Genomic DNA, 14,345 nt, shown 5'->3' on the forward strand with positions numbered 1-14,345 from the left:
ATAGTATTTCTCATACATTTTAATATAATGCCACTTAATGATATTGATTTAATCTTGTATAGAGTACCGATATACAGTCGACTCCTGATGAAGAATTGATTCTCCCACATCATCCTATACTTATGTTAAACACTGTTTGTGTACAGTATATGTAGTTTAGTTATCGTTTCCATTGACTTCTGGTCTGTAGGCTGCCTTGTAAAGTAATAAACCCCCATCCAGCTGGCGGCGCTGTTGTATGTTTCTGTGTTCGCCACCCACCAGAAGCAAGGAGTGAAAAAGAAAGAAGAAAAAAAGACTACAACACGGAAGTAGGATTGTAGACGACTTTATTTTCAATTGCTTATGTGGAGAAAATAAGACCCACTGGCTGAGCAGAATAGACTGCAGAACTATAATTCGACTAAACATGTCTAAACTACAGCTGTTGCATGTGTTTTTAAATGAGCGTTTAACGGCGGCTGTTGTGGAGATTGTCGGGGCAGTTGAGAAAACGGTGGCGGAGTACCAGGAGGAGAATGATCGGCTACGGAGAATGCTGCGGATCACACAGGAGATAAAACTATGTAAAATAGGTTCGTATGTAGATACACTGGTAGATAGCTATAGTTCTACTCAATTAATCAACTGTTTGACATAACAGTAATCACAATTTCGTAGTTGTTTAACCCCTAAAGCTACCAACATAGTTTGATCCCAGGAAAAAAAATATTGGAAAAATCGATCATAGCAAAAACATCTAATAATGTCTTATCAAAACATAACTATGCATGTAATTAATGTCATCTGAAAACCAACTTGACTAAAACACTTATTTGATCAAAATTACAGTTCATTTTCATATTCTGTCAAACGAAAATATGTTTCCTTTGCGCAGCTTTTTCCCAAAAGTCCAATCCACATTATTTATAATAGTATCATTTCGTTTTCAGAACGTTTAAATACACATTTGGTTTTTAAAAAATTAAGAAAAAAAAGATAGCTTCATTTTATTTCTGTACTTACCCCACAGCCAGCATTAGCATTGCTGTAAGTGGAACAATGGGAGTGGTATCAAAACATGACAAAACCTCTGTCACTTCAACCCAAATGCTATAGCACCCACAATATCATATCAAGTTGCACATATAGAATATTATAGGATATTATAGAAATTGTATAAAAGAAATTGGAGAATGCACACTAATGCAGCATGTGTACATTCAGAGGGTACCTGGATTCTCTCATTTCAGTTCTACAAAGTATTTATTCACTTTCATGAGTTGTTTTGACCGCAACTATCTACGGTAGTTTTGTACACGGTTATACCTGGTTATAACCAGTTATATCCATGGGTGAGTACATAAGGTGCTCCAATCTATGCAGGTGATCTGTCTCTATCAGGTCAAGATCACTGATACAGGTCCCCCTCCACCCTCTGACGATATTATGTGTAACTTAATTATGTCGTCAGATAAACCTGGATTGAAATAAATACTTTTCGCCCAAGAATAACTAGCCTGGTCAGCGATTGGATCACCGTCAACCAATCAGAGGTTCAAAGCACTGTTCGATTAAGTTGGCCTAGGTTGCACCGGGCTATGGGAAAGGGGGATACCTGGTCAGTTGTACAACTGAATGCCTTCAACTGAAATATATCTTCCGCATTTAACCCAACCCCTCTGAATTAGAGATGTGCGGGGGGCTGCCTTAATCAACATCCACGTCTTTCGGCGTGCGGTGAAGCCGGTGAGTCATATTGTCAACAATGCGGCATGATGCATCGTCCAGAAACATACATCTCTTTTTTCCATAAAATAGGTTTTAGAGTTTTGTAACTAGTCTTCATGTGGAAGGCATATGAAGTTGTTTTTTTTTGTATCAAAGGCAATCACGTTTACATGTGAAAACACTGAATCCTATTCGTTACTCCATGTGTTTAACCTACTTCACTTTTGTTTTGAGCCTACTTCGCCTTCGGCCACAGCAGGGAGGCAGCCCGGTTCCAAAACTAATACAATCACATTTCACCCGGTGCAAAGTCCATCCACCCGGGCAGCCATGCCATATTAATCGAATCCCCTCCGTGTTTGGCGAAGTGGGATTTTGTCCCTAAACCCACCCATTATTTCTGAGAGGATTCTGATTGGACCTGTCATTTTCTAACATATTCCAAATGCCTAGTCTGATTAATCAGGCTGTAATACACAATTAATTGGTATAAGTTTGACTGCAGAATTTATTATGCAGCATTGATGCAACGAGGCTGTCGATCTGATCAAGTCCAATGTTATTAGTCACATGAGCCGAATACAACAGGTGTAGTAGACCTTACAGTGAAATGCTTACTTACAAGCCCCTGACCAACAATGCAGTTAAAAAAATACAAATAATAATGCGAATAAGAAATAAAAGTAAAAAGAAATGAAAGAGCAGCACTAAAATAACAATAGCGAGACTATATACAGGGGGGTACTGGTACAGAGTCAATGTGCAGGGGGCACCGGCTTGGGGGTAGAATCTGTTTAGAAGCCTCTTGGACCTAGACTTGGCGCTTCGGCACCGCTTGCCGTGCGGTAGCAGAGAGAACAGTCTATGATTAGGGTGGCTGGAGTCTTTGACAATTTTAAGGGCCTTCCTCTGACACCGCCTGGTATAGAGGTCCTGGAGGGCAGGAAGCTTTGCCCCAGAATGTTTAACACAATACCCCATAATGACAAAGAAAAAACAGGTTTTTAGACATGTTTGCTCCTTCATAATAAAACATTTTAAAAAAGCTATTCTCGAGTATGTTGGGATACTATAGGCCCCTCAAACTCAACTCTGGACCTTGAAGCCAGCTCCACTGCATTTTCCCATTGTTCCCCTCTAATCAGGAACTGATTTAGACCTGGAACACCAGGTGTGTGCAATTAATTATTAGGTTGAACAGATTGTGATTTATCTTCAATGCTCTTAATGGTGTACTATGCAGAAATCACTCCTCCATTTCCTGGTTGCTGAAATTCTAATAGTTCACCTAATTTCAGTTTATGTGAAAAAACAAGCAAGTATAGTGTAGAGAATCATTGTACCATCTAAACCGCTGTGAAATATATTTTCCATAATCGGAAATATTGTATTTTCAGCTGTTTGAAGCTGGTGTACAAAACTGAAAGTAAAAGATTCAAGAATGAAACTTAAGAACGGGAAGCATAAAAATAGCGCACCTAGAACAGATCTACTACTTTTTAGACCTGCTTTCAATGAGAATGACATCTATAACTCACATCTCTATGTGAATTTGGGCACGTTGCCCAAACAGTTATATATTGCCGCTTTAAATAATTTCATAATATAGCCTAAAATTCATTATCTTCTTAATCATGATGTATGGCTGACTGACTATGTGGCTAGTAGCTTGTGTGGATATTTTTGTATATAGCTAGAGTCTAGACTACCGGTGTTCAGTGCTTAATTTGTACATCTGGAGGTGCTAGAATAAAAAGTGAGCACGAGAGTGGGATGACCCAAGGAGCTCTGAGATTATCATTTAAAAAAAAAAAAATAGTAGAGGCACTTACAGAAGTTGCACAAACGGGACCATTTTTAGTAGCCTGGGGACCTGGCCTTTTATAAAGGCATTTAAGGCAATTCTACATGACTGGAGACTTTGGCAGAATGTTTTTTAGTACCACACAAATTATTGAAATTAAAGGCTACTTTGACACTGACAAATAAAGAATCTGAGATAAATAAAACAACCTTTTCTTGAATCCATCAATAGCTATCAATCCATCAATAGCCTATATGAGGAGTAAATTATAGTCCTAAAAATGATATCCAGTTTCCAGTAGTGATCCATGGGTACAACCCTGGGGAAGCCAAGACAGAAAAAAAAAAAAAAAACATTACAACCTATGTGTTGTGATAATTGTGTTGTTTTCTCTATAATATGTTAGTGTTGTATTACATAGAAAATCACCATCAACTGAATGAGGTACCATTTAAACTCATGGACTGCACCAGATTTGCCAGTTCTTGCTGTGAGATGTTACCCCACTCTTCCACCAAGGCACCTGCAAGTTCCCGGACATTTCTAGGGGGAATGGCCCTGGCCCTCACCCTCCGATCCTCCGATCCAACAGGTCCCAGACGTGCTCAATGGGATTGAGATCCGGGCTCTTCGCTGGCCATGGCAGAACATTGACATTTCTGTCTTGCAGGAAACATTTCTGTCTTGCACAGAACGAGCAGTATGGCTGGTGCCATTGTCATGCTGGAGGGTCATGTCAGGATGAGCCTGCAGGAAGGGTACCACATGAGGGAGAAGGATGTCTTCCCTGTGACACACAGCTTTGAGATTGCCTGCAATGACAACCAGCTCAGTCCGATGATGTGGTGACACACCGCCCCAGACCATGACGGACCCTCCACCTCCAAATCGATCCCACTCCAGAGTACAGGCCTCAGTGTAACGCTCATTCCTTCAACGATAAACGCGAATCCGACCATCATCACTGGTGAGACAAAACCACGACTCGTCAGTGAAGAGCACTTTTTGCCAGTCCTGTCTGGTCCAGAGACGGTGGGTTTGTGTCCATAGGCAACGTTGTTGCCGGTGATGTCTGGTGGGGACCTGCCTTACAACAGGCCTACAAGCCCTCAGTCCAGCCTTTCTCAGCCTATTGCGGACAGTCTGAGCACTGATGGAGGGATTGTGTGTTCCTGGTGTAATTAGGGCAGTTGTTGTTGCCATCCTGTACCTGTCCCGCAGGTGTGATGTTCGGATGTACCGATTCTGTGCAGGTGTTGTTACACATGGTCTGCCACTGCGAGGACGATCAGCTGTCCGTACTTTCTCCCAGTAGCGCTGTCTTAGGAATATCACAGTACGGGACATTGCAATGTATTGCCCTGGCCACATATGCAGTCCTCATGCCTCCTTGCAGCATGCCTAAAGCACATTCACGCAGATGAGCAGGGACCCTGGGCATCTTTCCTCTGGTGTTTTTCAGAGTCTGCATGTTCATTAATTGTTTATGGTTAATTGAACAAGCATAGGAAACAGTGTTTAAACCCTTTACAAAGAAGATCTGTGAAGTTATTTGGATTTTTACTAATTATCTTCTAATGACAGGCTCCTGAAAAGGGGACGTTTCTTTTTTTTTGCTGAGTTGATAAAATACTGTATATTCACATATCAGAGAGCAACCTCTGTTCGGTGAAGTCCACAAAGCATATTGCATGTAACAAACAGTTAGATGACCTACAACATTGTCAAACAAGTTGGTTTACTACATTTTCAGACTACTAAACTATTGATTTAGAACCACGGAGAGTTTACAGCAAGTCGCAAAGAAAAAAGCTGCTCCCTCCACTAATTCCAGCACCATTTCAACTTCAACATTTTAATATCATCAAATCACCTCATTCTTAGTATAATACTGTGTGTGTGTTTGTGCGTGTGTGAGCTTGTGTTTAAGTAGAAAAAAAAAACATGTTGACTCACCCTACTTGTAGAGAAATGCCAATGCCATCCTCCTCTCTCATGTTGACGAAACGGTCTATGACTGTCATACAGTACATGCTTTTATTTTTTGTTGTCCTAGGCTACCTGGCTGAAATTCTTGCTTGCTAGCCTAACTTCCTTTCTTGGGCAACGATGGGCCAGCTAGTTAACATTAGACTACTACATCTAGCTACATGTTGAACTTCCATCCTCTCAGGCCAGGGGCACAATGTATGAATTTATGGTTGGATCAGAATCGCTGTTCTAATCATTGTCCAGTACGAAAAATTAATTAAAACCACAAGTCCAAATCCCTATCTCCATCCATGGCTCATTTATGAATAGAGCGATTTTAGCTAGTTAGCCACCGGAGGACAACAACACAACAATTCAAGTTTTCTGTCAATGACGTTTTGCTCTCGATGTGATGTGATTGGTGTGAAGCCAAATCCAAACTGGCTTCCCTTGACACTGTTTTTTTTTTTGGTGCACCAGGACCATTCACAGTTGAGCTCACTCGGTTCAGTTCAACGCTGATTCGCTATTATTTAATACTTTTTTATCAAGGGAAGCCAAATGCTCGCTGGCTTCCCTTGCATTCAATGCTACGGGCGGCGACGATGTCATACTCTTTTTGACCAGACAGCATCAGATAGATGGTCTACATATACAGAGACAGGGGGTGCTGTTTCCCTCACGCAGATGCTTTCCCCTCGGTGAGATACATTCATCCTCTTGCGAATTCAAGGAAAATGATGAAACACAGAGAGGAAATACATTTTTAGTTTTTTTTAAAGTAATTATTTTGGGGAACACTGGCATCCCTTGGCATCTATGAATACACGCCACTGCCAGTTTCACTGACTCACCCAATGATGCGCAGCTCAGTCACCAGCGATGGCCGATGTGCTCATGCCAAAAGCCTATCTCTCTCTCTTGTTTTGCATTGTAGCTTACAGACAGATTAGTCTTCTATTTTCAGCAGGAGCCATTTGCTTTCCAACCTGTGTTTTCCTGCCATTGTTTTTCAAATATTGTGAAAGACCTGTTTTGGCTGCATGCTGTTCACTGACATACCACACGTTCTTAACTGTAGTGTATGCTAATATGATAATAGTGCAATGGCTTACAGTTTTCTTGAAATCTGTTTAATTATTGTGATAGGCTCGTGTTTTATGGGTACGGCGTACCCCCACTATTTATTTGACCAGTACTCCGGACCGTTCCGGCTTACTTTCACCCCTGGGAATTACTTTAGCTTCCCTGCACGCCAATAGACACGCACTCATTTAGGCTTCAGTTTAAAATATTGCAAATAGGCGTGGCAATACATTGAGTCTGCTCAATACAAACTATTGAGTCTGCTACCATTCTCAATAGTTTGTCATCATTGTTGTCTGTACCTGGTGGCCTATCTTCATCGATGATAACAATTGTTTTTTCCACCTTTCCCACACTAACTTGACCAAATTCAAAACAGCAATCCTTGTCTTTCATTGTTAGATATTTTATCCAAAAATATGATGTTGTCATTTCACTTCTGGTAGCTAAACTATGTAGCTAAACTTGGTACACACACTCGACCAGTGACTGTATTTCAAGCAGTGTATGTTTGGGTACCGGACGGACGCACGCAATCACCGTACAGAGCAGACTGGCACAACCCAGCAGACTGGCACAACCCAGCTTCATACAGGGCAGACCAACAGACGGGGTAGGGGTGGCGAACTTGACGTCACAATGACTTGGGGGCAGTGGGATCAGAACAACAACGACAAAAACTACCAAAAAAATATATATTTTATACCACCACCCAAAAGGGCTCTTGGCGAGTAGGAGGGAAAACTGGGCAGGTGCTCGGGCAGAGGTAGACCCCCATCTCTGAACGTACCTAGATGCTATACCACCCCACCTCCAAATCAACACTAAACATAGATTCCATGTTGTTCTTCCTTTGTGAGCACACCTGTCTGTGTTTCACACCTGTTTGTCCTAGCTAATCAGCCTGGCAATACGGGCACCATGCTACTGCAGACAGGTTGTAGAACGAAGCGTGTTTTTACATCCTGCGCAAACATTGACATCCATGTTTGGTTTTGAATTGGAGGTGGGATGTTCACGTCTAATAATTGTATTGAATTATTTCCTGGGCACCAATCTGGGATGCAAAGGGAAGGGATCACTGCCACTACCTCACTTTCCAACCAAAGTGCATGAATTAAGTAGCAAACTGAGGTAGAGAGGATATTCGGCAGCACTTGCAGGACAATGGAATTACATTTGAAAAAATGCGTCGGTATTGCTAAAAGTAGAACCAACGCATTTGGGCTTTTGGCCTTTTTCAGAAGTAAAACAGAATGAGGCTTTTATACATATGTGAATAAAAGCCATGACGTGATTGATATATAAGTTGTAGAATGACCAACAAATAGATTCTGAGGCCATGTTGCGCTGACCAATGGAATATGTAAACACCAAAATAACAATATGATAGGTCAAGTTGTGGCCACAACCGGACTAGATTGTGAACAACTCTTTTCGGAATGCATTGCTTGACTGCCGCGAGGGCGATAAGCACAATATATTTTGCGGACTGCAGCACCCGTGACCATTCACTCTCGCGTTCGAGTTGGTTGAGGAAAGGCTGTGTATGTTTTGGTTCAACAAAGCTTTGTCCATCATAACATTCAATGATCAATTAATTGCATGAATTATTGCACCCTGCGAACAATTATCAGTTCAAAACATGTATTTTCTATTTATTATGTATGCTGCCTGCAGCACGATCTATTTTGCCAGCGCGCATATATTTCATACTGTTGTTGTTGTAAGCACGTCACCAGAGGAGCGCGTATTAATCCTGCTGTAGAGTTCTTTTTTATTCATTTTTTTTTCACCTTTATTTAACCAGGTAGGCTAGTTGAGAACAAGTTCTCATTTGCAACTGCGACCTGGCCAAGATAAAGCATAACAGTGTGAACAGACAACACAGAGTTACACATGGAGTAAACAATTAACAAGTCAATAACACAGTAGAAAAAAACGAGAGTCTATATACATTGTGTGCAAAAGGCATGAGGAGGTAGGCGAATAATTACAATTTTGCAGATTAACACTGGAGTGATAAATGATCAGATGGCCAGCAGGTCAAACGAACAACTAAAATGAACGAGTTACTCAGAAAAACGAATCATCACTCTCGAGTAGGTAAAAAAAAGAGTCGTCCCAAAAATAAGGAATCATTTGCGAACTGCACATCACTACTTTGGCCGGGGCACCTGGCTCTGGCTCACAGCCGGGAGGCCTCCCATCGGTGTAACCTGGGCCAGATAATCAAATCCCCTCAGGTAAAACAGACAATATTACAACCTGACAATGTAAATAGGCACCCATGATAAATAATTGAAAAAATAGTAACCTACTAAAATAAATCCTTTACAATCAATTCCTTATTCATACCACTCGGCGACGCATACAAAGGCATTCCTTATCAGAACCGTTCGCTGACAATGGAAGTACCGTTTGAGCGTCGTCAAACATGCACAGATACAGGTCGGTAAATCAGTTGCATGCTGGGCTAGTGTTATTACTGCTCGACTAAGATACAATCTCGTTCTAGAAGCTGGCCCTAGATATCTGCCCTCAGGCACATCTAATGGCTGTATTAGATCATAGAGATCTATAATTCACCTGCATGATTCAAGTGTTCTATTTCATTCTGCTCTTCCTCTCCTTCCCTCCAGGCTCCCTGCCTCTCTCTCTTGCTGTCGCTGAAGAGGAGGATCCACCTGAGCAGCAGCACTGTGAGCAAGAGTGGAATCCCAGTCTGGTGCAGGAGGACCCAAAGCCCACACCGATTATAGAGGAAGAGCAGATTCAAGGGCTGGAGCCTGATATCATAGAGTTCAAATTCACTCCTTCCTGTGTGAAAAGTGAATGTGATCAGGAGGACCCACTTTGGTCCTTGACTCTTCCTAAAACCCAGATTGTGGAGCACGTAGATATTGACTCTAAACGAGTGGATCCTGAACCTTTTGCCACTGTGACCCACCTGAAGGGTTTCGACATTTCCTGTGACCCTCCAGATAATCAAAACAATGCCTCTATCCACAGCTCAGCCATAAGCAGCAACCCAGTAGGACTTGACAGCAGCCCACCATTGGCTCCGACCCCACCAATGGGGAAACCCTGCAACTACCCCTTTTATGGCAAGACATTCAAACAAAAAGGAAATCTGTCCATGCACATGCGTATTCACACAGGAGAGATGCCATTTAGCTGTGGTGACTGTGGGAAGTGCTTTATTCAGAAGGGTGACTTACGGAGACATATACTGACTCACACAGGAGAGAAACCATTTAGCTGTAATTTTTGCAGTAAAAGCTTCAATCAGAAGGGGGACCTAAGGAGGCATATACTGACTCACACAGGAGAGAAACCGTTTAGCTGTGGCGACTGTGGGAAAAGCTTCAGTCAGAAGGGGGACCTAAGGAGGCATATACTGACTCACACAGGAGAGAAACCGTTTAGCTGTGGCGACTGTGGGAAAAGCTTCCGTCTCAAGGGGAACCTAACCACTCATACACTCACTCACAAAGGAGTGAAACAACATGGCTGTGCATTCTGTGGTTTAAGATTCACTCACAAGGCTTATCTGCTGAAGCATGTGCATAAAGTCCACAAAGAAAGAAAACAGGATGAAAACTGAAAGGAAAGATAATTCGGACAAAGACATCTGTCTGAAGATGGGAATAAAAAAAAACAGGATGTGTATAACACTCCTAGGAAAGCAAAGCAACTCTGGATCATTCATGGTCTGCGTTACAGATAGATAGATGTGTGATTCATTTACTTTTGTAAAGCCTGTGTAAATAAAGTTTGATATGATTTGAATGACGAGGTAATGATCAAACAGTAGTACACTGTATAATGGGAATCTTACAGATCTGAGGGGTATGCTAATCAAATCAAATATATTTATGAATCTGTTTTTTCAGCAGATGTCAAAGTGCTATACAGAAACCCAGCCTAAAACCCCAAACAGCAAGCAACGCAGATGTAGAAGCACGGTGGATAGTATACCCCTTTGCAGTACAAACAACAACAAAGTGGACACCCCGACGCTTTTTCGGTAAACAGCTGAGGGAGAAAGAAATGTTTAAACACTCAAATTCAGACTACGGTCTACGGATGGAAGGACTGGCCACTCATGAGATCAAAATGATATTTTTAACCATCTTTTGAGGCTATATAGTGTTTGTTTACAATCACATTGTTTGCAAATAATGGAGTAAAACAAGATTTTAGGTTCTGATGTTTTGTGATCTGATGAGGTGACTGTTGAACTGAGCTCATGATATACACTATATGATCAAAAGTATGTGGACATCTGCTTGTCGAACATCTCATTCCAAAATCATGGTCATTAATATGGAGTTGGTCCCCCCTTTGCTGCTATAACAGCCTCCACTCCTGTGGAAAGGCTTTCCACTAGATGTTGGAACATTGCTGTGAGGACTTGCTTCCATTCAGCCACAAGAGCATTAGTGAGGTCGGGCACTGATGTTGGGCGATTAGGCCTGGCTCGCAGTCGGCACCCCAATTCATCCCAAAGGTGTTTGATGAGGTTGAGGTCAGGGCTCTGCAGCCCAGTCAAATTATCCCACACCGATCTCAACAAACCATTTCTGTATGGACCTCGCTTTGTGCATGGGGGCATTGTCATACTGAAACAAGAAAGGGCCTTCCCCGAACTGTTGCCACAAATCTGGAGGCACAGAATCGTCTAGAATATCATTTCATTCTGTAACGTCATGATTTCCCTTCACTGGAACTAAGGGCCCCCTAGCCTGAACCATAAAAAACAGCTCCAGACCATTATTCCTCCTCTGCCAAACTTTACAGTTGGCACTATGCATTGGGACAGGTAGCGTTCTCCTGGCATCCGCCAAACCCAGATTTGTCTGCCAGACTGCCAGATGTGACGCGTGAATCATCACTCCAGAGAACACGTTTCCACTGCTCCAGAGTCCAATGGCGGTGAGTTTCACACCACGCTTGGCATTGTGCGTGGTGGTCTGTGTGTTTGTGTGGCCTACAACTTCGCAGCGTTGCTCCAAAACGTTTCCTCTTCTCAATAACAGCACTTACAGTTGACCGGGAAAGCTCTAGCAGAGCAGATATTTAATGAACAGACTTCAGTAAGGCCATTCTACTGCCAATGTCTGTCTATGGAGATTGCATGGCTGTGTGCTCAATTTTATACACCTGTATAGCCGACTCCACTAATTCAAAGGGGTGTCCACATACGTTTGTATATAGTGTATCAAAGATGAGGGACTGTTGATATTGCAACTACACAACTCAAATGCCGGTTCACCAGTATGTACTAAATCGCAAACAGCTTTTTTTGTTCAAGCCCTCAAGAACTGTTGTCTGCTGAAGGTGATAATCTGTTTGCATCTGCCAATTTATTGGCTGTCCAGTATCCAGTATGACCTGTCCCCAGAGCTTCATATACAACTAATCTCTTTCCAGAACGTGTTGAGACCAGCAATTAAGGAGGATGAGTGGCTCAATTAAAGATGTTACAGAACTGCTGTAACTCCCTTCTGCGCAGTTTCCCTGATGTTGCTACCGCTATCAAGCTGTTTTTCAGTGGTGGAAAAAGTACTCAATAGTCATACTTGAGGAAAAGTGAAAGTCACCTAGTAAAATATTACTTCAGTAAAAGTCTAATAGTATTTGGTTTTAAATATACTTAAGTATCAAATGTAAATGGATTTGTTGAAATGTACTTAAGTACCAAAAGTAAAAACTATTTGAAATTCCTTATATTAAGCAAACCAGAGGGCACAATTTATTTTACTTTTTAATTGTTATTGAAGGACAGCCAGAGGCACACTCCCAACACATTTATAAACTAAACATTTGTGTTTAGTGAGTCCGCCAGATTAGAGGCAGCAGGGTTGACCAGGGATGTTCTCTTTATAAGTGTGAATTGGACTATTTTCCAGACAAAATTTAAGAGTAGGTGTCAGGGAAAATGTATGGAGTAAAAAGTACATTATTTTCTTTAGAAATGTAGTAAAGTAAAAGTTGGCAAAATAAAAATAGTTAAGTAAAGTACAGATACCCCAAAAACATCTTAAATAAAAATAATTTAAAGTGCTACTTAAGTACTTTACACCACTGCTATTTTAACATCCCTGTAACTGTCACTTCAGAGCTCAGGCTCTGAAGCCAGGATATGCATATAATTGGTACCATTGGAAAAAAAAACTTTGAAGTTTGTATAAATGTTCAAATGATGTAGGAGAATATAACACAATAGATATGGTAGGAGAAAATCCAAAGAAAAACCAATCTGAATTTTTTTTTTTAGAGACCATGCTCTTACAATGGCAAGTATAAGTGCATTCTGAAAATTACCTCCCAGGATGCAATTCATATGACTTCCACGGGGTGTCAGCAGTCTATGTTCAAGGTTACAGGCTTGTAACTTCCAAAACAAATAAGAAATATCAGTTTTAGATCAGGGACACAGTCTTGGAAATGCACACGCCATGAAGCAAGGACGCACCTGCTAAAATCGGTTTCCTATTGAACATACTTCTTTCCGTAAGAAATATTATAGTTTTCATTCTGTGTAAACATAATGGACAATAACGTTTTTCTTATCCTTTTATCTTAACGCAAGGCAACACAGTATTATTCATGCTGTGGGTCTCAGAAATAGATGTGCGATGCATTTACTATTGTAAAACATGGAAATCAGGTTTGATTTGGTTTGATTGATGGTAATGATCAAAGGTACTGATCTGAGGTACTCAGATTCCTGGATCTGAGTACCTCCCTGACCCTTCTCCGAATGCAATCACATTCAGGGCCATCTGATTGGTCCAGATACCCCTGAGTTGGGCCAGAGCCAGAAATCACTTGGGTAAAGTGGCGATTTGAAAATTCTTCATTGGCTTTGACACTGTGATTGTTTAGAAATCATCTAATTGCTGATGAATTTGTTTTGTACAATGCCCGTCTTTTCCTTCATCACACAAACGACTAAAGAACGTAGCGAACGACAGCGCAGCATAATAAGAGCTGCCCGTCAGTCAGGAGCTGCCAGAGCCGCCCGTCAGTCAGGAGCTGCCAGAGTCGCCCGTCCGTCAGGAGCTGCTGGAGTCGCCCTTCACGCCGGCGCTGCCGGAGTCTCCCGCCTGCCCGGCGCTGCCGGAATCTCCCGTCTATTCGGGGCCCGCTGCAAGGGTCCCCAGTCCGAGGTCAGCTGCGAGGGTCACCGCTCCAAATGCGCCACTTAAGTGGGCCAAGACTATGGTGGAGTGGGGTCCACGTCCCGCGCCAGAGCCGCCACAGCGGACAGATGCCCACCCAGACCCTCCCCTATGGGGTTAGGTTTTGCGGCCGGAGTCCGCACCTTTGGGAGGGGGTACTGTCATGTCCTGACCTTAGTTCCTTTTTTATGTCTCTGTTTTAGGTTGGTCAGGGCATGAGTTGGGGCGGGCATTCTATGTTTTTGTTCTATGTTTTATATTTCTGCTTTTGGCTTGGTATGGTTCCCAATCAGAGGCAGCTGTCAATTGTTGTCTCTGATTGAGAACCATACTTAGGTAGCCTGTGTTCCCACTATGATTGGTGGGTAGTTGTTTTCTGCTTTGTGTATTCACCTGACAGAACTGTTTAGTTTCTTCCTTTCACTTTGTGATTTTGTATCATGTGTTCAGTCTAATAAATTAACATGGACACGCTGCATATTGGTCAGGTCCTTCCTACTCCTCCTCAGACGACGAAGAGATTTGTGACAGAGCAGCAATAAATGACAATAGCGAGACTATATACAGGGGGTTACCGGTACAGA

The 14,345-nt window shown here is 42.1% G+C and overlaps 1 protein-coding gene across 1 annotated transcript; it reads left to right on the forward strand.

Moving 5' to 3' along the window:
• Positions 1-276: 276 nt before the first annotated feature.
• LOC118375086 (zinc finger protein 793-like) lies at positions 277-14,237 on the forward strand. Its single transcript, XM_035761577.2, has 2 exons — positions 277-575; positions 9,214-14,237. Exons 1-2 carry the CDS (start codon positions 410-412, stop codon positions 10,176-10,178), a joined length of 1,131 nt encoding a protein of 376 aa, XP_035617470.1. The 5' UTR covers positions 277-409; the 3' UTR covers positions 10,179-14,237.
• Positions 14,238-14,345: the final 108 nt, after the last annotated feature.

Source organism: Oncorhynchus keta, chromosome 13 (assembly GCF_023373465.1).
Source record: "Oncorhynchus keta strain PuntledgeMale-10-30-2019 chromosome 13, Oket_V2, whole genome shotgun sequence".
In the NCBI taxonomy this organism is placed as follows: Eukaryota; Metazoa; Chordata; class Actinopteri; order Salmoniformes; family Salmonidae; genus Oncorhynchus; species Oncorhynchus keta.

Coding starts and splice junctions, on each gene's coding strand:
- LOC118375086 (XM_035761577.2), top strand. CDS start 410: ATGTCTAAACTACAGCTGTTGCATGTGTTTTTAAATGAGCGTTTAACG. Junction 576..9,213: donor GATAAAACTATGTAAAATAG/GTTCGTATGTAG, acceptor CCTTCCCTCCAG/GCTCCCTGCCTCTCTCTCTT.